This window comes from Taudactylus pleione, unplaced genomic scaffold (assembly GCF_031769625.1).
Source record: "Taudactylus pleione unplaced genomic scaffold, aTauple2 ptg000230l, whole genome shotgun sequence".
NCBI classification, from domain to species: Eukaryota; Metazoa; Chordata; class Amphibia; order Anura; family Myobatrachidae; genus Taudactylus; species Taudactylus pleione.
This window is the reverse complement of record NW_028284632.1, coordinates 8,204,969-8,231,136: the sequence shown is the minus strand read 5'-3', so window position 1 is coordinate 8,231,136 and position 26,168 is coordinate 8,204,969. Positions and strand designations below refer to the sequence as shown.

The following is a 26,168-nucleotide window of genomic DNA, read 5'->3' as shown; positions in this document are numbered from 1 at the left end:
TCCGATTCATCATACGATTTCCCTTCAATCAACACAAGTCAAGTTGTTCCGTTTTGATGCTATTTTTACACACGTTTTTCATGCGATCAATCGTAAGATCATTGCGTCACTATACAACTGGGGGTATAAAAACTGCCTGCCTCTTCAGCTCTGTGCACTCCTGTTTGCTCTGTGATTAGTGAGGCTTGGTTTTTACCCTGCTGAACGCTCCACATTGCTAGCTACTGTGCATTGCTTTGTATTGCCGGCTTTACAAAGTACTTCTTGCTCTATTTACAGTGGTCGGTCTGTTTTCTGCATTTTTGTGGTGATGGATCCCTGCCGTTATAGAGCACTGCTGTCCTATGCTGTGGTCAAGTTGAGTGAGGAGAGGGCCCAGCATAGGAGGAGGATCAGGTCCTGCTGGACCAAGGATTGGCTGCTGGAGAGGGAGAGTCGATCCTACATGCTCATGCTGATGGAGATGAGGGAGAACAAGCCGGGCGACTACCGCTACTTCCTGAGGATGGATGACCCCACCTTTCAGGAATTGCTGCGTCTGGTGACCCCCTATATCCGGAAGCAGGACACCAAATTTCGGTTGGCCATCACAGCCGAGGAGAGGCTCATGGCTACGCTGAGGTACCTGGCTACGGGCCGCTCCCTTGAGGACCTAAAGTTTGGGACCCGTATCTCGGCTCAAGCTTTGGGATGCATTATCCCAGAGACATGCAAGGCTATTGACAAGGTGCTGCAGTTCCGTTACTGTAAGGTAAGTTAAAACACACAGACCGCCATTTAAAAAAAAAAAATAACAGAAATTTTTTATTAATACTTTCTGTATTTTTTTAATTGAGACTTAAATTGGCATAATAACAATCTCTTATGTGAAATGTATAAATATAAATATCTATATATGTTAGTATAAACATGGGTAAAATGTTAAAACTATCAGCAATTTACCCGAACCCTGGTAAGTATGTTGCGGAATGAGTTTTGGTGTTTGTTCCCCAGAATCCAGGGGCGCAAACACATGCTGAAAGTGCAAAACTCAGTGGTCCTGGCCCCACTGTCATGCACTTCCAGCATGTGTTCCAAGCCACCTGAGAGTCTGGGGCCCAAACACCATGCTGCATTCCGCACCATTCTTACAAGGGAGTGTGCAACTTTAAAAATGTAAAAAAACGGTTTGGTCAAAGACCTATCAATAGTTATAAAATATAATTTTCATCATTATCGTTACGTAATAGTGCAAATAAATTGGGTGGCGAGGGTGGGCTAGAAGACATTTGGTATGATTTTGCCATTGGATTTATATCTTCGTAAGAGAAGTTTGGCGGTGTAGGATGGTAGGTTGAGGTGCTTGGGGGCGGCTGATTTGTTTGGCTGGAGGAGGTGATTGCTGGGCCAGGATGGTAGGTGGGGGGGTGGAGGAATAGGTTGGTAGGAGGAGGTGCTTGGGGGGGGCTGAGTTGTTTTGCTGGAGGAGGTGTTTGCTAGGCCAGGATGGTAGATGGGGGGGGGGAGGAATAGGTTGGTAGGAGGAGGTGCTTGGGGGGGGGGCTGAGTTGTTTGGCTGGAGGAAGTGTTTGCTGGGCCAGGATGGTAGATGGGGGAGAGGAGGAATAGGTTGGTAGGAGGAGGTGCTTGGGGGGGGCTGAGTTGTTTGGCTGGAGGAGGTGTTTGCTGGGCCAGGATGGCAGGTGGGGGGTGGTGGTGGAGGAAGGTAGTGTCGAAGCTGAATAATTGGCTGAGACAAGTTCAGTTTAAAATTTAATCGCGGCGACGCCATCTTGCGAATGGCTGCAAGACTCCATTTTGGAAATGAGATCGCAAGACACCATTTTTGTGGTCAGCGTCAATTCAAGTTATAACTCAGGAGCTAAGAACAGATGGCAATGTTTTTGTTAACCTACCAAGGGCAACTGGAAAAACAAGCTTTCTGAGTAAAAGTAAATAAGAAGAGACAATGGGTATTTTTACATACAAATTGGGAATCCCTGGATGCAGATAAAGTATAGTTGTGGCAATTGTAATATAATATCTACACAATAGGATTTGTCTGAATCCTAGACAGAATGGCCCCAAATTCCACAGCTTGAGGTGGTAATACATTTGCACTTCACACAAGAGTCTGTGAGAACAAAAGAGGTTTTGTTTTCCTTTGAACACACAACAGGTGGGGGCCTGCTGACAGAGGGCATGTAGAACTACAACCCTCAGCCATCCACACTGCTGGATGTTCACTTCGTGTATGAGAAATTATGCACTTAAATCTCACCCATAAATAACTAGCGTCCTTATATCAAACCCCGAATACTCACACACTACATATTCGCACACAAGGTTCCATTAGCATCAAATTGTATGATTCAAGTTGGTTAAGTTAGTTTAAATGCTAAGAAATAGAGGTTTTTGATATCTAAGGTATTATACATGATAAGCAAGGTGTGTTTTGTTTTGTTCTGATGCGTACGCTTTTTACAGAATCCCGGTGTTATCGGTGGAGAGATCGCATCATGCAAACTCAAGTTACGGATCGCAGAACTTACAATCAACAAAATGTTTAGTTGATGGAATGTTACAGGAGGCGTTACCAGAAAGACTCCGGCTGTTAGAGGCAGGAAAAGTCTATTTGAAACAACCTGTTAAATGTGTCGTTACATATGCTTCTCCTCTGGGAACCAATGAGATCAGCAGGAAGTTCCCCCTTTGTCCTGTTTCAGTCTGGGGGGGAATAAATACATGTGTCCGAACACTGGTTTGCCAGTTCATGCTGAATTTTGGGTGAACTGAGGATATCTAGTCAGAAGTCTATCTCTGGGTCCAGAGGTGCAGCGTATGTATAACCGTACTTGGGTCTGTATTATTTCCTTTTACGCCTAACTTGTGTATGTATAGATTGCGTGTAACTGACTGTACTTTTACCTGAATAATACTTGTGCGTTGGAACCACAGATTCCACTCCTGTCTTTATTTGCGGTCATACTGCGTACGCAATTAGCGTTGTGTTTAGAGGTTTATAGGCAGGTTTTGTCTTAGAGGTTCTAGGCAGGTGAATCTTAGAGGTTTATAGGCAGGAATGTATTAAAAGGTTTATTGACGAATTTAACAGTAGGAAGAGGATGGTTGGTTTGGATTTGGGTAGAAAGAGGTAGGTGGATGCAGAGTTTGGTAGGTGGTAGGTGGGGTTTCTGGCTGGTAGGGTGGGTAGTTTACTGTTGGTGGATAGTATGTTTGTCTGGAATAGTAGGTACTGGTGTTTGGAACGACTGGTGGAGTCATGATGTAACTTTCTGACGTCAGTAGACATTGCCTTGCTTTAAAAATAAGGTCTGATGTCAGTCTTTCAAATTAAATCTGTTGCTCATGGACCATTTCTCGGACTGCTGCACTGACATAGGCCGCAAAGTTGTCAAATTGATCAGGTGGCTTCAATAAGGCCTGTCTGGCCAGTAGAAGTAGTGGGTCTTCTTCTCTTGCTGCATTTTTGTTTTTCCTCTTTTGGTTTTTAGAAATATGTGTTGTGGTGGTTGTAATGTCAACTGGATGAACTTCTCTTTGTAGGTCCGGTGTACTTGTCATATCTGTGCTTGAGTTCTCGGATGTCTGTTTAAAAATAGAAAACAATAAAACATAAGCGTTTAATGTAATTTCAAATTTATTTCACAGTTCCCAACAGCAACAGAAGAGTGGCTTGTCATTGGGGAGGAGTATGAGAGCCATTGGCACTTCCCTAACTGCGGCGGAGCAATCAACAGCGAGCATATAAGGATTAACCAACCTGCCAACAGTGGATCCTACTACTATAGTTATAAGGGCTACTTAAGTATAGTTCTGATGGCTGTGGTGAACGCAAATTACAAGTTTGTGTTTATAGATGTGGGTAAGAATGGGCATTCTTCTGACGGTGGCTCCTTTCAGAAGACATCAGTCTACGAGAGGCTCACCACTAACACCCTACATTTGCCATGGTCTCAATTTTGTCTTTGTGGCTGATGAGGCTTTCGCCCTTCATGAACATTTAATGAAGCCATTTCCACAGAGGGCCTTGGACATGATAAGCGGGTGTTCAATTACAGCCTATCACGTGCAAGGCGAATTGTGGAGAACGCCTTTGGGATCTTGAGCAACCGATTCCGGATTTTGCATACCCCCATAAATTTAAAAGTGGAGAAGATTGACTGGGTGGTCATGGCTTGCTGTATCCTGCACAACTTCATGCGCAAGAAAGCTAATCAGCAAAGGTCATTGGACACACCTTCAGTTGAAGACCTTGATCATCCGGAAGAGGTTGCTCCATTCTCCTCTGTGGCGGTCCCAGTGGTTATGGAAACTGGTTCGACCTTGGCCAAAAAGGTCAGAGAAGAATATATGGCCTATTTTAATGGGGAGGGTGCAGTGTCGTGGCAAGAACAGTCAATTTAATAATTTATAAAAAACTTACCATAGATGACTCCAAGGAACCACTAACATCCTCTTCCAGCAAGCTACAGTCCTCTGTCTCAGCCAATACCTCAAGAGAAGGTATCACGGGATCCTAGTGCACCAGGAACATCATCATCTCATAATACCATAGCATTGGGATGTATATGCTGTCGGCACCCGCTCCTGAACGTTTGGACTCCTGCACCTTCTTGTGCTGCTTAACAAAGGCAGTACGTAGATTCTGGATCTTTTGACGCACCCACACTAGGGAAGATGCATCATGCTGATATGGCTTACTGTACTCTGACAACTTCATTAAGGCATGGGTACGCTTTTGCTGGTTGTTGTACATTTTGGACTTTGTACGCCAAAGACAGTCGTGTTGGCGATATAGCTCGATAAAGCCAGTGATGAAATCTGGTTCACGATTCAGAGACATTTCTATGGAGAAAAGAAATACAATAATGTAAAGGACATATTCATTGTGAAGTTTCATTAAGCCCACCCCCAACAGTGGGGGTGGGCTAAAAAATATTGGGGCCCCCCTGTGGACTTGTAATGTGGACACCCCCAACAGTGGGGGTGGCCCAGAGAACTATGGGGCCCCCCTGTGGACTTGTAACGTGGCCACCCCCAACAGTGGGGGTGGCCCTAAGAACTATGGGGCCCCCCTGTGGACTTGTAATGTAACCACTCCCAACAGTGGGGGTGGCCCAAAAATCTATGGGGCTCCCCTGAGGACTTGTAATGTGGCCACCCCCAACAGTGGGGGTGGCCCAAAAAACTAAGGGGCCCCCCGGTGGACTTTTATTGACAGATTCTTTTAAGGTTAATAAAAAAAATTAAATATGTTATTAATTGTGCATAATTTTTTATGGCCGGGGTCTTTAAAACAATGGCCTTCTAGCTCCAGTGGAAGTACAGAATCCAGGATGCCCTGGCACAGTTTTTTAACATGCTGTAATTTCAAAATGGGGCCAGGGCATGCTGGGATGTGTAGTTCCACAACAGGTGGAGGATCACATTTTTAAATCCCTTGATGTACATGGGTAAACATCTATCCAAATTAAATTGAAAATTTTTTACGTAACATTACATTTGGGAAACATAGCTGGTGAAGGCTTGATTGAGCGATGGTCATCAAAAAACAAAGGTCTTTGCTAGGCACATAGGTGGACATGGAGCAAGGATGGGCATTATGCATAAACATTGGTGCTGGCCAGTGGCCATTTTGGGGGGCACAATAGGTAGATGGTGGGCATGGAGCAGGGATGGGCAAACAGGGTGAGGCCATTGCTGGGTAAACACACAACCCTGTGCAGGGAAATACATCCGCTATGCTTCAATAAAAACATTGGTGGTGGCCAGTGGCCATTGTGGGGGGCACAATAGGTAGATGGTGGGCATGGAGCAGGGATGGGCAAACAGGGTGGGGCCATTGCTGGGTAAACGCACAACCCTGTGCAGGGAAATACATCCATTATGCTTCAATAAAAACATTGGTGGTGGCCAGTGGCTATTGTGGGTGGCACAATAGGTAGATGGTGGGCATGGAGCAGGGATGGGCGAACAGGGTGTGGCCATTGCTGGGTAAACACACAAGCCTGTGCAGGGAAATACATCCGCTATGCTTCAATAAAAACATTGGTGGCCAGTGGGCTTCTATATATATATATATATATACAGTATATATATTAATGATACTGGATCAGAACCTCTATACACACCTTCCTATACCTCCTAATATCCTGCCTATACCTTCTAAGGATGACTCTAATTTGCGTACGCAGTCAGACCATAAATAAAGACTTAGACGTGGAATCTGTGGTTCCAAAGCACAAGTGTTATTCAGGTAAAAGTTCAGACAGTTACACGCAATTGATCCATACACAATTTAGGCACAAAAGGAAATAATACAGACCCAAGTACAGTATACATACGCAGCGCTTCCGGACCCGGAGATAGGCATCAGCAAGAGACCCCTAGTCATACAGCATTCAGCACGAAGACTAAAAACTAGCATTCGGGCACACATATTTATATCCCCCCAGAATAAACAGGACAATAGGGAAGTTTGTTTCTGATGTCATTGGTTCCCAGGGGAGAAGCATCTGTTACAGCACATTTAACAGGCTGGTTCAAATAGACTCTCCCTGCCTCTAACAGCTGGGGATCTTTCTCTTCACGCCCCCTGTAACATGTTTGCATGATGCGACCTCCCCACCGATAACACCGGAATACTGTAAAAAGAATACGTATCAGTACAAAACTAAACACGACTTGTTTAGCATGTATAATACCTTAGTTATCAAATATCTTTATTTCTCAGCATTTAAACTAACTGAACCAACTTAAATCATACACTTTAATGCTTATTGAACCTTATGTGTGAATATGTAATGTGTGGGTATTCAGGGTTTGATATAAGGATGCTGGTTAACTTGGGGCAGATGCGTGCAAAGTCCTATGCATTCGCTAATATGCGACTAGTTAACAGTGCAATTGTGAGTATTAATGTGTGTATGAGAAATGATGAAAGATGCAATCGCATGTTGCTAATAGTAATATCGCCACATGTACTAAAGGGTGATTTTATCTAAAATGGCGCTTAGGCAGCCATTCGCAAAATGGCGTCTTGCGATCTCATTTCCAAAATGGAGTCTTGCGGCCATTCGCAAGATGGCGTCGCTGCGATTAAATTTTAAACTGAACTTGCCAATTATTCAGCTTCGACAATATGTATGTATATATATATATATACCGGCAAAATCTTCTCCTGATTCAATGCTGCTCCTTTCCGTTCGGGCTCTCTGTATGCAGTGGCCGTACACAGGAACTTGTCAGTCAAGTCCCGGAATTAGGACGTTCGAACGCATGATTCGTCGGATGCTGTAAAACAAGGCACGATTCTCATACGGATACGACGGGCAAGATGTGCTGCACATATTATCAGAAGAGACGACTGTACGAACAGCGGGAGCGCGCATCGTATCATTTCATAGTAAAAATACACACGTTTCTTACAAGTTTGATCGTACGGCCAGTCGAAAATCGTGTAATCGTGGCGAAATCGCGTAGGTGTATGGGGGCCTTAAGATTTATCATTATTTATCACTTTGGGTGATTTAATTTAGAACTGTTAAGGACACACCATAAGCACCATTGTGAATACACATTAATTATTATTATCATAAACATGCAGTCGCAGTGCGGAAAAAGACGCAGTCTCAGCTGCACATTGGTGTGCACCTCTGAATAATGCCTGGGTGCGCCCAAAGGGGGAGGGAAGTGGGTACTAATTACCCTGGAGGGGCCCAGGTCCAACGGCCATTCCCCCTCCCTAACCTGTCAGCAGCAGCAGTTCCCTCTGGCTGTGTGTGGGGCGGAGTGATCACACTGGTCAGAGAATACCAGTGCACTAAGGGCCTGATTCAGAGATTTACGCAATGCCAATATTTACACAAATTGTGCTATTTATTTTGCCAGTGCGCATGCGTGTAAGCTGTGCTGCACACGTGCAGTGATTGGTTTGTGATTACGCTCGAACAGAGGGCCTGATTCTGACCCAGTCGCAAGCGCTGTGCGCTTGCAACCGGGTCGAAGGTGGGCCAGTGCGCATGCGCGAGACCCGGATAGCGACGGGCAATCCGTCGCTCCGGGTCTCGTACCAAAGGGGGCATGCTGTCGATGTTGAGTGACAGCACGCCCCCTTTGGTGGGCGGGCCGGGGGAGTGGCTGCCCAAACGGAGGCGTTCCCATGTGAACGCCTCCATTTGGGGCCGGCCCCACTGTGATGTCAGTGGGAGAGATTTCGGCTCTGTTAGAGCCGAAATCTCTCTGGGGTTGTGGCAACGAGACCCTACCACAAGGGTCTCGTCGCAAGCCCGATGGGCGCCCACAGCTATGCGAGCGGCCAGGAGGCCATTCTAAAAAAAAAAAAAGACCGGCCCTGATTCAGAGCGAGCGCTCTGTCCGAGTGTCCGGCTCTGAAACAGGGCCAGAGAATGCAAAGTGAGTGACTGGTAGTCAATGTTTGGGGGAGGTAACGGGGGGTGGCTAGGCAAATGCAGGCTTGTTGGGAGCGTTAAAACACGATTTCATGGCCGTGCATAAATTAGCCATTGCGATCTCCTTCGCAGCATTAGAGCTCTCAGCCTGTCAGGAGAGACGCAGTGTTTGAGACAGGTCAGACTGCATCCAGAAGCTGCGTGGCTACCCGATCATCACTACAACTCACTCATTTCAATAAACCCTAAGATTCATTGATTTCTCTGTAAAGGATGAACTTGATGCATGTGTTTTGCACAGTAATGAGGCCACCTACTGTGACTTGCTGGTGCGGCATTCCCGACGAAGCCACGCCCCCTATCTGTGAGGTCACACCCTAACCGTGAGGCCACACCCCCTGGTTTCGGTCGCAAAGGTGCATCCTCCTGAGGTATAGAAGTTGGGAGGTATGCTAACAGCGGGATAATGCCTGATCCCTGAAAACTCACAAATTATGCCCACAAGGTCACGAGGTGCTCATAGTGTTATCAGATACATGCCCAATGAGAAGGCCGCAGTGAGCGTTCCTATGCTCGGCATAGCTTTGGAAGACATTAGCATATCTTCACTAATGCGATCTGTAAGATATCGCAGTTGCAATTGCATTAGCGTAAATCTCGGAATCAGTCCCTAAAGTCACAAACTGATGCTGTCCTTTTAGTGAGCGAAAGATTTTCCATTGGCAGATGCCAGCAGGTTCGCCCATAAGAATTTTAGGTCTCCTGACAAAATGTTGATCATGAGAGATAAGTTTGAAAATGTTATATTTTAATGTCTAATACTAATAAATAAAGCTGAACAGCAATAACTTTATTAAGTTTTGGAGTAAATAAAACACACAATTGCCACAAAAGACAAAATTTTCAATTGTTTTGATAACTTTTACTGTACTGTGAAAAAAAAATATAGGAATTATGGGGGTGATTCAGCTTTGCAATTCCGTCCTTGTAAATATGCAAATGTAGCAGGAGGTGTATGACACCCCTTGCTGCATTTGCGATCCCAGCTCTGCGACCAAGGTTGCAGGCTGGGATAACGGAATCGGTATGTAACCATCGCGACCCTCGGTCGCGATGGTGGATGGCGCCAGGCCGCCAGCCAATACAGCTGAGCAAGCCTGTGGGGGCAGAAGCTCCCCGTTTCCGGCAAGGCCGGCTGACCCAGCACCACCCCTTAAATGCCTCTGCCTGTCAATCAGGCTGAAGCACAGAAGGGGCCGCGCGCAATCATGCAGGACTCGTTCTGCACATTCCCAGATTCCCGATAATCGCCAATCTGTGTGCAATGCTGAATTAGCCCCTATATAAAGTGTCAGAATTGCATATTGGGGTGTGTGGTGGTGAAGTGATTTTCTCACTTGAAAAATGGTGCCACTGAATGGCGTACTGGCAGCGGCATGGCGTGCATGTCACATGACCAGCACCATGACAATGTGGGTGTGATGCATGGAGTATTGAGCCTTCTGGTGCCACGTGACTGAATGCCAGTAACTTATTTCAGTTGTTCCGAGCGTCACATTTACAGATATGACGGGCACCCGACATGTGTCCCCTTATATGAGCAGCAATGACTGCCAGTCTGTTGTTCCTTTGTATGTTCAAACAGATGAACAATGTCATATGTAAGCGTGTTGTACTTATTATCTCGGCTGTCGGGATGCTGGCGCTCAGAGGGCCTGATTCAGAGCTGAACGCTCTGACCAGAGCACTCGCTCTGAATCAGGCCCGTCCTATTTAAATGTGGAGCGGCCTTTTGGACGCTCGCATAGCTGTGGGTTACCACCCACAGCTTATGCGAGCGTCCATGATGATGGTCGCGATGGTCAAAGACCATCGCGACCATCGGGCTTGCGACGAGACCCTGCTGTAGGGTCTCGCTGCCGCAAGTCCAGGAGTGATTTTGGCTCTATCAGAGCCAAAGTCACTCCCACTGACATCATTACTGATGTCAGTGGGGCCGGACTCAGACGGTAGGCGTTCCCATGGGAACGCCTCCGTCTGGCAGCCACGCCCCCGGCACACCCACCAAAGGGGGCGTGCTGTCAGTCACCATCGACACCACGCCCCCTTTGGTGCGAGACCCCGAGCGACGTATTTCTCGTCGCTCGCCGGGTCTCGCGCATGCGCACAACATTGACCCGCTTGCGAGCGACCTTTGCTCGCGAGCGGGTCTGAATGACCCCCAGAATGCCAGCGCCAGAATCAGTCTGGGGTAGGGGAAGGAGTGTATACTTACCTCCTTCTGTCAGGATTGTGACCCTGTCGGCATGCCGGTGTTGGGATTCTGACCGCTGGGATCCTGAGCGCCGGCATCCCGTACCCAACCTATGTAAGCATAACTTACCTGTCCATCCAAGATATAAGAGAAGACGCATGATGTTATATATAAATGCTTGTTCTATGCACATTTTGATGCAATATGAACTTTAAAGGGGAGTAAAATGGATATTACCCTTAGGGCAAAGGTTCCCAAACTCCGCCATTACAGACCAGGTTTTAAAGATATTCATGCTTGAGCACAGGTGACTTAATTAGTACCTCAGTCATTTTTATTTAACCATCTGGAGTTAAGCATGGATATCCTTAAAACCTGGACTTTAATGGCGGAGTTTGGGAAACTCTTTATTACATGTTTTTTGTTCTCTGAGTTTTATCATTTGATATTTATTACAGTTAAGTATTTTAAATAACATTTATAATGAGTTTTGTAATGCACCAAGATTTATTAGGCTGTGCAACATTATATATGTTTTAAGCCTCTTGCTCAGCTGCAAAGTGTTGCCAACTATACCCTGTTTGGTCCTGTGGGGGGATGTGGCACCTGATTTGGGCCCACTAGGCATGCTGCACCCAGTATCTGTAGCAAGCCTTCCATTCTGACCCTCACTATAGGACAGAAAACACTGCAATGTGCATTTTTTCCCACTGCACTTTCATTTACTTTAGCTATAGGACCATTACAGCCGTACGTTCCTCGCCACCATCAGCGAGAGTCCCGGACTGTGCCCCCATATTTCTCTCTGACTTACTGCAGGTAGAGAACATGATAGTGTGTAAATCTGAGGACAACAAATACACATCAGAATGTTGAGGGTGGAGAGCAAAGTGAGATCAAGTTCCCATTCAGACAACAGATGAATTATTTATCTTCTAGCAGCTCCGTCTCTGAGAGTTATCTGTACCTGAGTCTGAGAGCAGTGGATATATTACAGTCCCAGTACTGCAATATGCAGAATATTCATTGCAAGTTTATCTTCATGATAAGTGTGTTATGGAGAGCACCCGGGGTTCACACACGGAAAGGTAAGCAGTGATTTCATGAGGTACTTTGTGCATGACATGGAAAGGGACCTCTCTTATTTACCCTACCCTTATGCAACACTTGAACTGTAGATTCAAAATGGAGGAGTTTTAATTGCAAATAGACTTAGTGGACCCTAATTGTTTTTGGTTAGACTTTTCTATGATAAATAACCATGAAGTGTTAGGCCTGATTTGGCTGCTTAGTGAAATATGTCTGAATTGAATGCAAATTTTGGTCAGTGGATGTTTAGGGAAAAGAGCTGGTAAAATGAGATGCTATAGGGCAGTTTTAATTAGGCTTCTTCCACAAAATCATTCATGGTGGTAATAACAATAAAGTGTAATGACCCTCCTCATTTTTCTCCTTTCACAGGTGTTAAGTGCGGTGGCGTGCTCTCTGCCCCGGTAGGACACCTGTCCACCCCGAACTTCCCCAGGGTGTACCCACCTTACACTGAGTGCAGCTGGCTGATTGTTGTGTCAGAGGGGTCCACCATTCAACTCACTTTCCAGGAATTCAGCTTGGAGTACCATGATGCATGCGAATATGATTACGTGAAGATTTATAATGGGGCCACCAGGGATGACGGCAATCATTTGGGAACATTCTGTGGTTCCAATTTCCCCCCAAATCTCACATCCTCTTGGCACGTGCTATCTGTCATTTTTCATTCAGACAAACATGTGGGTAGCACAGGATTCTCGGCTACTTACAGGAAAGGTGAGGTCACTGTCTCAGACTAAATTACTCCAAACTTTTCAACATCTAATTTGTGTAACCAATGGCGGTTCCAGAGGTGGAGCTGCAGCGCGGTCTAAAATTCAAAGAGGGAAGCGACACCAACTGCCAGTGATGTTTGGCAGTGTTTGTGGTGACAGTTGGTGTGACTGTCCTATTTTAATTTTGGACCGCGCTGCAGCTCCATCTATGGAGCCGCCACTGTGTGCAACTAACAACTAAGATTTGACTTTGTTTTCATATGCACAAAGAATACTAATCTAGACCTTTTGAAAATTGATTTGTTGTATTAGTGATCAATGCAAGTTACACAGGAAACCATCAGATATATGCTATCTGGATACAGCCTTATTTTTTAGAAAAAGGCTATTTCACTTTATGGTTTGAGTTAATTAAGGCCCATGCTTTTACTAGCCTTTCTTAAAGCTGGTAAAAGCATTTCACTGGTATGGAGATGGAAGCTGTTGGTTCAAGGCAGCAGTCGCATGGCAGAGGATTATGTCTGTTGACTGCTCTATTTGCTTATGTTCTGAAGAGAATGCAAGAAGGTCTATTTAATCCCTCTGCCCATCTCAAGTGCAAGTTCTGATCTCCCCGCATGTAAAGCAATAGGTGTTTAAGGGACACCTAAAATGTAATAATGTCACTCATCCAGTGTTTTTAATGCTCTGGAATCACCCCCACATAGAGCGTGTGTCAATTACATGAAGGAAAAGCAGCTTATTGCATGTGAAGCTGCTGGTTGTTGCTTGGCCATTCCAGTGCTAGAGTTGGCAACCATCGATGGTCAATGGTTTTACCATCAGTAGGACCAATGGTGCACATCGAATAGTGGGGGTCTGTATATGCATGAACGCAAACCATAAATGGTGTCCTGACGATGGTAGAATTCTTAATACACAACCCCAGACAGTGCTACGCTGGGAGCTTGGCGCTTGACTATAATATCACAAACAAGGCCCACACTACCAGTCTGGGGAGCCGTCGATACTTCCCACACCTCCCACCTGCCCAGGAAAGATGCAGCAGTGGTGCCACTTCAGAGTGGGTAACTCAGTTTTATTTACATAAAAGCCAACTACTTTTCCTGAATGTTTAATATGACATGTTCTTAAGGTCCTAATAGTTTCCTGTTACTGGATAGCCTTTTCAAAAATGTCCAGCTGGTTATTCCAGACCTGCTTGTATTACATCTATACTAGAGCCTCTCCACATCATGACCGACGGAAGGGTACACACTCTGCCAGTGAGAGATTTTCACACCAACTCATGTGCTGGGCTCCTGTGATGTAAGAAGAGGGGAGGGGCGACGCCGGGTCCGGACCCCCGCTGGGCCCCTCTAGCCAGTAATTACTACCCGCTTCCCCCACCACTCTTGGCGCCACTGGTAGAGCGTGAGTTGTACAAATTCACTGTGCGCAAACTCAGAACTATACGCTGATTCAGCATTGCTGAATGCTGAATGCAGAAGCACGATTATTGGGAATCTGCGCATGCAGATCGCACACAGCCTGTTTGACAGGCAGAGGCATTTAAGGGGCGGTGCGTGTTCTGCCCCGTTTTCCGGAAGTGGCAAGGCCAGGGGCAATCCATGGACGCAGTTTCCTGACCTCGCAAGCTGGCCAGCCTGAGTTGCGATGGTGATCCTAGCCTGCAACCTCGGTCGCAGTGCTGGGATTGCAAATGCAGCATTGGGTGTCACACACCTTCTGCTGCATTTGCATATTAGCAAAGACGGAATTGCAAAGCTGCTTGCGTGCAGCTTTGCAATTCCGTCCTAAGCTGAATCAGGCCCCCATGTGTGAACGCATATGCAGTTATGCACCCATGCAGATCATAACTTCTGCTACTTATATAACTGTCTCTGGATGTTACAATGGAATGTGTGTATTAGGGATGGATGGGGATATTCTGCCATAGGTAATGTACAGTAAGGGCTTTATTTACTAAAGTGCAGATTTTTAGAAGTGGAGATGTTGCTCATAGCAACCCACCAGAGTCTAGCTATTATAATCTAGAAGGTGCCAGATATATTTTAAGTAGAATCTGGTTGGATTGGTTGCTATGGACAACATCTCCTCTTCTTAGAACCTGCACTTTGGTAAATATAACCCTAAGGGAGTAAGGAGAGCATATTGTGTATGCATGCAGACCTGGAAAAAGACGAGTAATTTTATTTTTTTATTTTTCTTGTGTACAAATGATGGGACGGAGGGTTCCTGCAGTATTAGGGAGGTTTTATAAGTTAAAACAATGCCAAATAAAAAACACATTTGTTATACGTGACGCAATGGAAGTAATTGGAAGATGTGTACAAAGCAGGTATAAGGGATCTGACGCCTTCCTTGCGTAAAGCGGTAGCATAAACAGCAGTCGCTGCTGGAACTCAGAATATGGGCAAAATGCACCCACTGCGCGTGCACTTACTTTTAGGTGTAACCTATACCCATTGGCAGCTCATTCTGCATCAGCCTCATACTGTAAAAGAACAGGATACCATGCCTGTCACGGAAATTGCTCTGTGAATCAGCTTTATAGCTACAATGCATTTTGTATTATCCTCTTGTGTAAAGTATGTTATCTGATTTTAGTATGTCTATTCCACTCAATGAATGGTTTACATCTATTTACCTGTTATAAATGGATTTAAATACTTCAGTGTTCCAGTACTATTTTATTTTTACGAATAGTTGGAAATACTTCTCTTTATCTGCGACACAATAACAAAAAAAATACTACAGTCAGCTACACTCTAGTACCATTTAAAAACTCTGCAACACAGTAGTGCAGAGGATGTCTTCGAAGCACCCTCATTTTTTATTTTCTCTCTATCGAGCATTTAGTTACAGTGAGACAGCCTTTCTCATAGCAGCAGCCATTTTGAACTGGGTGTTCCACTGATATTAGTCGGCTGCCTGTTTTAACAGAGCTTTCATATTCATTTTACCTCAGTAATAGGCCTTAGATTTCCTTTAAAGCGTATTTATAGGGAAGTAGATTTAATTTTGTGTTAATCTTTCCAATGGTTTCTTCATACGGTTATCACATGTCTTACAGATATCTGTGGAGGGGTCCTCACTGGCCTCTCTGGGGTAATTACCAGCCCAGATTACCCTGACAACTACCCCAATAATGCAGAGTGCCATTGGCTGATCCGAGCGGCTCCTCTCTCCAAGATCCGACTGGTGTTTACAGACTTCCAACTGGAGAGCCAGGAGTGTAACTTTGATTACGTTGCAATCTTTGATGGCTATGGTCTGGAGGAACAAGTTGACCATTACTGCGGCAACACCAAGCCCCCAGACACCACATCATCGTCCAATGAGCTGCTTGTAGTCTTCAAATCTGACTTCAATATTGGAGGACGGGGATTCAAGGCATACTTCTCATCCGGTATGGACAGCAGGAAAATGGTATACTCTCCACACACGAGTAGTTTGATAGGACAAATCGCTTTGTTTGATAGTTGATCGCTAGATACAAGCGGTCGCTCTGAATGAAGGCGGCTGCTTGTGGTGTGAAGTGCGGCCTCCTGGTCGTTAGCTAAGCTGTGGGTTACCACCCACAGCTCTAGCGAGCGACCAGGTTGATGGTCGCTTTGTTCAGGACCATCGCGGCCTGCGACCAGACCCTAAGGTTGGGTCTCGGCAAGCACAAGACACAGGGAGCTTCCTGCTCTGATTGAGCAGGAAGCTCCCCACTGACATCATTGCTGATGTCAGTGGGGCCGCCCCCAAACGGCAAGTGTTCCGTCGGGAACGCCTCCGTTTGGCCGGCCACCCACCCTGCCCGCCTCCCAAACGGGGCGAGCTGTCAATCACCATCGACAGCTCGTCCCCTTTGGTGCGAGACCCGTAGCGACGGAGTGCCCGTTGCTAGCCGGGTCTCATGCATGCGCACGTCGGAGCCGGCTCCGACGTGCGAATGCCCAGTGGGCAAACATTGACCCGGTTGCGAGTGCTCAGCGCTTGTGACCGGGTCTGAATAAGGCCCTGGGTCCATACAGACATTCAGTTGTAATTTTGTATATATGAAATGAGTAGTGTCTACACAGTGGAGCCTATAGTCAACCAGGCCAGGAGTCTTTATTAAACTCCATAGAAATGGCACTTGGATAGGAAATACCCTTATATTTCTTATAAGTTTAGATTTCTGTCACTTCGTGGAGAACCAGTGAACCTTTATCCCATGCAAATAGAGGGTGTTGCACTATTTATGCACTAAGGGCACTATTCTGAGTGAATAGTAAACGTGATTTACAATTTCTTTGGACTGCAAGTTGCATTTTTATAATGTGCAAATTTTTGCAATCCGCATCTTTTTTTTAATCTGGGCGCACGACAAAGGGGTCAGAATGGGCATGTGTATGGGAGCAGTGGGCGCACACTGCCAAAGCAAAGTAAGAGTGCGGTGTGTTTGTGTGTAGTTGTGAAGTGCAACTCAAATGGCTGTCGAAAAGTGACAAACAAAGCTGTCTGATGATACAAGCCACTTGCGTAGTTTTATATGCACTATCCGGCCATTAACTGTAATGTGTTCGCGTTGTGTACTGTGATTATTAGCAATTTCAGAACTCACTGTGAAGCCACGCCCCTTCATTCCAGCTGCATCAGTCCCAGGTACGTCACAGGGAGCGAATCGTAGCCAAGGGGTGGGAGCCGCAGCTACAGACTGCACATGCTGCCGCCAACTCTGAATAGGTCGCAAAGATGCATTTTTATTTTTTTTAAGTGAACGCAAGTTGCCATTATGTTTACTTGCAATTCTGAATGAGGCCCTAAATATACACATGAAAAGTAAGTAGAATTTAGTGCAATAATATGAATAGAATACAGTCATAATACCAATTGCGGGTATTCCGGTGCCGGAATCCCGACACCTGTCAGAATCCCGGCACCAGCATCCCAACCGCTGGCAACTCGACGATAAGTAGCAGAATTATGGGGAGGGTTAGTGTTATGGTTAGGCACTAGGGGGAGGTTTAGGCACTAAGGGGGTGGCGGGTTAGGTTTAGGGTGCGGGGAGGTTAGGTTTAGACACTAGGGGGGAGGTAAGGTTTAGGCACCAGGAAATGAGGGTTAGGTGTAGGGAGAGGGGGAGGGTTAGGATACCAACCGACAAGTGTCAGTATCCTAACCCTGTCGGGATTCTGACCGCAGGGATCCAGAGTGCCAGCATCCCGTACCCACACCAATATGAACATTGCTTATAACCACTGATATTGCAGCAGAATTTGGCAATTGAATAAAAGTGATAAGCAATAATAACATGTCTTCCTTTACCTGTCCCCCAGGAGAATGCCAGGATGTGTACACAGCTGTGAAAGGCAATATCACCAGCCCGCGCTATCCGGAAATGTACCCCAATAATATAATTTGCCAGTGGAACATACAGTTACCCCCAGGGTTCCGCATCAAGTTGTTTTTCCGGGAACTGGAGCTGGAGGAGAGAAACAGTCTGACCGAGGAGTGTGACTATGATTACATTGCCGTCTATGATGGGCAGAGTGTGGGTGACAAACTGCTGGGGAAATGGTGTGGGTTTGAGGTACCGTCACCCTTAATCTCCAGCAAGAACAATCTATTACTTGTACTTGTCACAGACCGAGACACAGCCAACAGCGGGTTCCTGGTGTTCTATATTGGGAGTAAGTAACAGGAGCCATACATTTGTGTTTCATACTCTCATGTGTTTGATAATGTTAACTGGCAGGACAAGTGTAATGTGTTATTGGGAGGGTTTGTGGTCTGTAAACATATTGATTGGGTCAACGATACACTAGCGGATGTAAACATATGTTACAGTATATTACAGCAGCTCTAATCTCTACAGTCTAACAGAAAACTGTTAACAAATTAGGATGTTTTATATACTGTATCTGTCAAACTCCCAGTGGAAAAATCTAAAGATGCACCAATATCATGGCCTCCGATACCACCCAACTGGCCAACCATGCCACTAATCCTGGTTGGCCATGCCCCCTGATCTGTAGGACTGTCTTGTGAAAATAACACTGGTGAGGGGTTTATAATGTCTAGGTATGTTGTATGAAATTTAAAGGGGTTCTCCAGTTATGTTTTAGTATGGTCCAGTGTAGCTTCCTGCATGCTGTGCAGTTCCATTGGCTCCGGGATGAAGTGTGCTGTGATAATATGTTGTATATTATATATATATATAATTATAATATAATATGTACTACAGCATAATGGGTTTGTATGAATAGACAGAAGACTGCAGAGGTTGTAGCAGATTTGATGACTTGTGAGATGCTTGTGAGAAAGCGTGAAACCAAATTTATCGGCACTACTGTGTTACAAAAGCTACATCCATACAGACATTTTTCTTGCAAGAAACTTGAAATATGCTCCTAAAATACTTTTCTATTCACTTTATTGGGATTCTAAATGAGAGCATTTTTTTTATTACTTATGCATATTGGGCCTGATTCAGACCCACTCGCGAGTGGCTGTCCGCTCGCAAGTGGGTCGATGTTATGCACTGAACATGCGCATGACGGAGGGAGCTCCGTCGTGCGCATGCGCCAGACGCGACGAGCGAAGGAAAGTCCTTCGCTCGTTGTGTCCGATCAAAGGGGGCGTGCTGTCAATGTTGATTGACAGCACGCCCCCTTTGGTGGGCGTGCCGGGGGCGTGCCTCCCTGACGGGGGCGTTCCCACGGGAACGCCTCCCGTCAGAAGCCGGCCCACTGACATTACTAGTGATGTTAGTGGGAGTGATTTTGGCTCTGATAGAGCCAAAATCACTCCGGAGCTTGCGGTTGAAAACCTCAACCGCAGGCTCCGGCTCGCAATTTCGATGGTCGCGATGGTCTCGACCATCGCGGCCATCACAAAGCACGCTCGTATAGCCTGTGGGTGGTGACCCACAGCTATACGAGCGTCCAGGAGGACGCTCCATGAAAATGGAGCCCGGCCCTCATTCAGAGCGTGCGCTCTGCTCAGAGCGTACGGCTCTGAATGAGGGCCATTATCCCTGAGAAAAGACCTGGGGGGATATTTACTAAAGTTTGATTATAATCAATTTAAAATAGATGAACATTTAATTGAACAAAATCGATTAAAATTTACCTTTAGTAAATATACTCCCAGGGAACAATTACGACCACCAATTATCACTAAAGTATCAAGCCTTTATAGTCTTCCTCCTTCTTGGGTACACCTCATCCAGACAGACATTACATATATAACTAAAGTAAAAATGCCACAAATTAGTATTTTTCTGTTCCCCCCAACTAAATATTTTGCACAAAGATATTTCAATTTCCCCTTCTCTAGAACTTGAAGAAGGTTGGATGGGTCACCATGAAGGAAAATAAAAGATATATATTTAATGATATGTCACGATGAAAAGGTAATTTAGTAAGGATAAAACATACAAGCATGCAATACATTTTATTGACTGCAAACAAACCTAATTGTCCATCTTGAGCATAACATAACACACTTACATTCCAGATTTTGGAAATGTCTCTGCTTAACCTCTTGTGGGTTCCACTGGATAAGCAGATGGTGGAAAGAGTGATATCCCTTCAATAATTGTCCTATGACTATTTTATAATCACGTCACTCATCAACTTACACCTTATAGTCTTTGGCCCAAATGTAACAGTCTGCGGCTTGCTGGCACCGGCAGGATTTTCTTAACGAGGTGTCCGCTAGATTTAAAGTAGCAATTATTTGTAAGACAGAACAAGGTTGGTTCTCCCTCAAAACTAATTGCCACTTTAAATCTAGCCGCTATCTCGCTTAAATGGCTCAGGGGTGCCTGTAAGCTGCAGGCTATCACATTTGGGTCTTCCTCTTAAAGTACCACTCGAAGTGCGACTAAAATACAATTTCCCATGTAGCGTCAGCCTAGAAAATGCAAAAGGTGTCTCATTGAAAGTATAGGCCAGGGCCTGGTTACCTGAATCTTATCACCTCAGAAAATGTGGAAAAATCTAATTATTTGTGTGGACATAATAGGTTCTTGTACTCCTCTTTTACATCTGGATGACTAGCACCCAGCCCGCATTCAGGAAGGAACGCCGCCAATCAGCCAGACTCCCGCCATCAGATGAGACAACATTTTGTACCACAGTAGATCCCACCATATATTTATCTTTGATGTGAGTTACATGGAGATCATCAAACTTGTCTACACTCTATCTGTGGCAACAGTCATCCTATAAAATACAATGGAATGTGTCTCTGTCCAGCCACCGCCACTGCTGATTTCAGACACAAGACCTGAGACAGTGGGCAATTAAATTATTCCAAGAGATGATAGGTCCTAAATAAGGAAGCATAAAAGCAGAGGAAATGCAATTTAGAGTGATTTACAATCTGTCTCCCTTGGCCAGAGGATTCAGTTTCTCTCACTCTTGCTGTAATGCACTTTTTTGTATATAGGAAAAGCTTTTAATGGTTTTCTAATGTACTAGCTATAAGAAGCACTTCTAATCTCTTATTGATTAGCTGGGAGAATTACAGACTCAGCTTCGATGTTGTTACTTGCAAAAATAATGCTGGCGTTGTGTTTTAACCCCATCGACATTTTCATAATAAAGTCTACCTGTTGCCTAAACACATTGGGTGCAGCTATTATCTGGGCTGAAAATGCAGCGCAACAATTCATTGAAACAAAGGCACAAAGTGGCACCAGAGTGATGTAACGGGTTCCTAGACAATTGACAGACTGCGTTCACAATTATATTGACTGTCCCCACTATGTTTAGGCAACAGGTACACTTAATGTACTCGCATTGCTTACCTGGTATAGAACTGCAATTTTGTAAATGGCAATCAGGGTAAATGGGAAATGCTCAGGAAGAAGGTGGGTCATTTAAATTCTAATCCATTACTTTTTTGGTCATAACAAAACACTTTCTCTCTGTTTTAGTGGTGCCGATTAATGTCAGCTGCACCCGCACAGACTTCCACATTCAGATCCCAAGTCAGTCTGTCCCCCAGCTGGAGAAAAGTCACATCTACCTGGGGTCACCAGCGTGTGCTGCTCAGCTATCTGGAAACAACTACAAGATTTATGCTCGTTTTGATACATGTGGAATAGGTCCACAGGTAACCAGCGATAATCCGATATATGGTGCATACACATGGTCAGATTTTTCTTCAGATCTGAACGATGACGATTTAAAAAATCATTCAATCGTTCATATATGAAGGAAAATCTGACATATCTGACATGTCTGAACGATGAACGATGAACTATGGTCAGATAAAGATATCTGACATCTGATGTGTTTGCAGTCAGATTTGGACGATTCCAATCATTTTAATGCAGTCAAAAATCGTTCAATTCGTTGGTCAAATCGTTCATCTGACACATCTGGCAAATCTGACCGTGTGTATGCTCCAATACAGTGTATGTAACGTAGAGATGACCAATGCTGTGCATCAATTTAGCACAATTCATATGCTTGCCAAATCACAGGGATACTGGTCAGTTGAAGGAAGACAGTGGTAGGGGGGAGTATGTAGGGTTGGCCATCGATGATTCATAATAATCGATGGTTTATGGTCAATGTCAAATGTTTTTACCATCGATGGGGAGAACCAGATGGTTTTCCTCTATCAATGGAACAGCATAACTGAATGTTTTTTTTTACAAGACACCGCTCCCGACACCCACGAAGCACCGCCCCATGTTCTGATTGGCCCACGGGCCACTCAGTCAAAGAACAGGTATGACCATCGGTTAGCGAAACCATCAATGGTCATCGATTGCATAGTTGGTTACCATCGATGGTAACCATACCGATGCCCATTCCTGAGAGTATGTACCTCCATTTGTGTCTGAATGTCCTGAGCTATTGCCTGATATGGTTGTCTGACTCTTCTCATTTGCGTACCTCTCAACATGCCCCATTCCAGTAGGGACAAAGGACCTCATTCAGAGGCGGTTGCACGGAGCGATTGGTTGTAGCGAGCGATGTTTTTTTCAACTGCGCATGCGTGTACATGGCAGTGCGCGTGCGCAAGCCTGTCTTTCCGACTGCAATCCTCTTGCTCGTTAGTCACTACGAGGTCATAGCTGAGATTGACATTTTGTGCCGTTTGTGGGTGGTTACAGGGGAAGGTGCTTGTGAACGGGGGTGTGGTGGTGCGGGTGCAGGCGTGGTTGACCTTAAAAAGGGCGTTTCAAGGACGTGCATATATTGCTGAGCGAGTCATCACACACGTCATCTCGTTGCAATAACGATGCTACTGCTCGTAGTGCTAAAGGTAGCCCAGGGTCTACCTTAAGCATTGCGAGTGTAGGCGATGGTTTCGGCCTCAACGGATGTCTGTAGACAATTAACACTGTAACAGGTGTTAATCGTGCTGACGTAGGTTGCCGCCTGCAACCGACTCTGAATTAGGCCGTAGAGACAGGAGGTGTGCTTTCATTGTTGTGGGTGTTTCCGCGCTTACGATGTGCGTTGTGGCTGAGCCCTCGTTTTGCATATTCTCGATCACTTTGGGTGCTACCGATCGCTCCCGAGCGACCGCCTCTGAATGAGGTCCAAAATGCTGTTCCTGGACTTATATCTTAATTTATGATTGTCATCACCTGTGTGGAACTAGTTAATTGATTAAAAAAAAAAAAAAAAAAAAGTGCTTTAACACAGGTGATGACAATCATAAATTAACAGGGAAGTCCAGCTACAATTTAGTTGGATGAGTCTAACATGATAATATTCTACATTCTGCAAAATAAGGCATCCTTAGTATGTTCATTTGTATATTGGCCAAAATACATATTTGTAACTAACAGGTCTTTGCTCCACTTGCAGAAAAGGAACAACACCTCAGTCATTGTGAGCATCCTCTACGTGGACTTCTCATTGGGCACTCAGAAGGATGTCCATGAGTATGAGGTACAGTGTGAGCCCAAGAGGAAAGAGGCCTCAGTGCGCATCCTGTCCGGCTCAGACTCAGCCCAGTTGATTGGGTTAATGGAGAAGACCGGGGAGTCACACCTTCCAGAGGCCGCAGCATCAGAGAGTACCGAGCGTGTGCAGGACAGCAGTGACGTGGTGTTCATTAGCATCTGTATATTAGCCGGGGTCCTCATGCTTATCGCAGTGGTGGGACTGGTATTACTGTGACAATTACTACAACCAAGGCAGCAAGATTGGGATGAATTATGTTTTATTAATGAAACTCCCAGTGCAAAGAAAACACATTTCATTTTAAATACGGTAACAGAGAAAACCTGGAAGTCACGTGGAAGCCAAGAACATCCTATTACAGTCTGCTACATCTTTCTATGCTTATCATGCATTGCTTGTTGTCTTTTTTCTATGTAATATAGGTTATTGATGGAAGAAGAGCATACATATCAGTCTGTTCCCTGCACAGCTCAGTAAGAGATGCCAGTAGACATCTGTTGGGGTTAGAAAGACCGTGTCATAGTCTCCCAGGATTGTCGGAGATTGGAAAAGATAAAAGTGCCTTAGTGATGCTGCTGCTGGGATACTCCTTATAGCCGCTTGCGTTTACGATATAACGAAACGGGGCTGGATGATAATTTTAGGGGGCTTAGCCAATACTTCAGGCTATTGTATGGATGGCTGTACTCTGCTCCTCCATGGTAATGCATGAGCACAAACATATCTATCGTCAAGTCTCTGCTATTGGCATATCCATCAACTGGTTTTTAAAGGGGAAATATATTTTCTTTTATTTTCAATAAACGCTGAGCACAATCTCTGGTCCGAACACAATCGGCAGGAAGAACCTTATGTCGGACATGAAGCTAAGAATAAAAAAAGCATAAAGCAACAGTTATACCAAGGACTCAGGAAGTGGGGATCAGTTAATTCTCCCACAAAGAATGTCAGTTCCAAATATTTGACAGTTTAAATGTCTAGAAACGTTTGTAAATACTGAAAACCTACCCTTTCATGTGAGAACAATACTGTCACTTGAATGCATTGTGTGACTGATAACCACAAATGACAGCAAGGCTGCCATGGCCTCTCTGTTGTGTAAATAAGATTAAGATTGATGACCGGGGAGGGTGTGGACTGAAAGATCTATAGTAGTTAAGCCGGGTGCACACTAGACGATATGTCATCCGATCCGGCAGATCGGACGACATATCGACCACATCGGGCAGTGTGTACCCGCTATGTCGCTAACTGTGCGCACTCCCACACATCGTCAGCTACACGCTCGTCGGACAACATCGTCCGACGGGCGATATCGTCAGCGGGTGCCATGCTGCTGAATGCAGCATAGCCCCTGCTGTCGTTCCTTTGCTGTCTGCATCGGCAAGTGTATACTCACTTGCCGATGCCTGCACCCCCAACGGTACCCACCACGGACAACATCTTGCTGGGTACACAGCAAAGTGTGTACCCAGCATTAGACAGTCAGTAGCTCGAGACCAAATGTTTGACAGGCAACAGATCAGGGGTGGGGAACCTTTTTTCTGCTGAGGGCCATTTTGATATATATAAAATTATTTGCGGGCTCCGTGCAGGCCACTCCCCCTCCGTGTGATGTCACATGGGGACGGGGCCACAATCGCCGGTGATTACAGCAATGCCAGTAGCATACTGAGGATGCTCTGCGAGGCTCTAAGGGCATTGGTGTGACAGTCTGAAGCGTCCTAAGAATGCTCCAGACAGCACTGCTGCATACATTCTGGATGTAAGGTGCCATTATTTGGCACCCTGCTAGCCAGGTGAGGCTAGCAGAAAAAAGCTGCAAGGGCCAGACCAAATGATTCCGGGGGTCTTATACGGCCCCCGGGCCTGAGGTTCCCCATCCCTGCAATAGATAGACAGGGTCAAATGGCCGACAGTTAAAAGGTCAACATGGGCTAAGGTCGACAGGGTCAAATGGTCGATTTTGTTTGTTATTTCAACCCTAATCCTCGCCCTGACCTTACCCCGGGGCCTATACCTAACCTTTCCCCTAGTGCCTAACCATCCCCCCCAGGGCCGGATTAAGGTCTGTGGGGGCCCCTGGGCAACAAACTTGTGGGGGCCCCTATCAATAACATTATTAAAGTGATATATTGGCAATGTTATAAAACAGTTATGCCAGGTACATACTAAGCGATATGTTGTCCAATCAGGCGTATTGGAGCAACATATCAGGCACACCGGCCAGTGTGTACACGCTGACGATGCGCGCTCCGATGCATGCATGTCCAATGGGTGACATTGTTAGCGAAGGCAATGCTGCAGAATGCAGCATGGCCCCTGCCGTCGCTGGCGATGCTGCCATCCCGTCTGGTCCCGTCGCTTACAAGGTGTGTGTGTGTCTGTATATATATATATATATATCTATATCAGACATGGGCGGCAAGAAATTAACTACTCAGCACATGCTGGCTGTACCAATGTTCTATACTGTGTGTGTATATACATACATATATACATACACACACAGTATATGAATAAATTGCTCTCTCTCTTTTTATATACAGTATGTGTGTGTAGATAAATATATTTGAACTTGAAATTTCAATTTATTAAAATTTAAACCAATTGTTGTAACAAACTGGAATTTAAAATTCAAATATATCTATCTACACAAATATATAAGTTATATATACATATAGCCTGCTGACAGCATCGGTGGGGTAATGTCACATTGCCATGAATTTGTGACCTGTTGGAATAAAGTTATCAATTACATATATATATATATATATAT

General features: G+C 45.2%; 1 protein-coding gene across 1 annotated transcript; it reads left to right on the top strand.

Annotated features, from left to right (window-relative positions):
* Positions 1–11,680: 11,680 nt before the first annotated feature.
* CDCP2 (CUB domain containing protein 2) lies at positions 11,681–24,659 on the top strand. Its single transcript, XM_088479359.1, has 6 exons — positions 11,681–11,756; positions 12,130–12,477; positions 15,553–15,888; positions 17,789–18,142; positions 21,397–21,575; positions 23,291–24,659. Exons 1-6 carry the CDS (start codon positions 11,681–11,683, stop codon positions 23,603–23,605), a joined length of 1,608 nt encoding a protein of 535 aa, XP_088335485.1. The 3' UTR covers positions 23,606–24,659.
* Positions 24,660–26,168: the final 1,509 nt, after the last annotated feature.

Excerpts from the sequence above, each read along its gene's own strand:
- CDCP2 (XM_088479359.1), top strand. The coding sequence starts at position 11,681 with ATGCAGAATATTCATTGCAAGTTTATCTTCATGATAAGTGTGTTATGG. Across the intron at positions 12,478-15,552 it reads CTCGGCTACTTACAGGAAAG|ATATCTGTGGAGGGGTCCTC; the intron begins GTGAGGTCACTG and ends CATGTCTTACAG. Across the intron at positions 18,143-21,396 it reads CCTGGTGTTCTATATTGGGA|TGGTGCCGATTAATGTCAGC; the intron begins GTAAGTAACAGG and ends TCTCTGTTTTAG.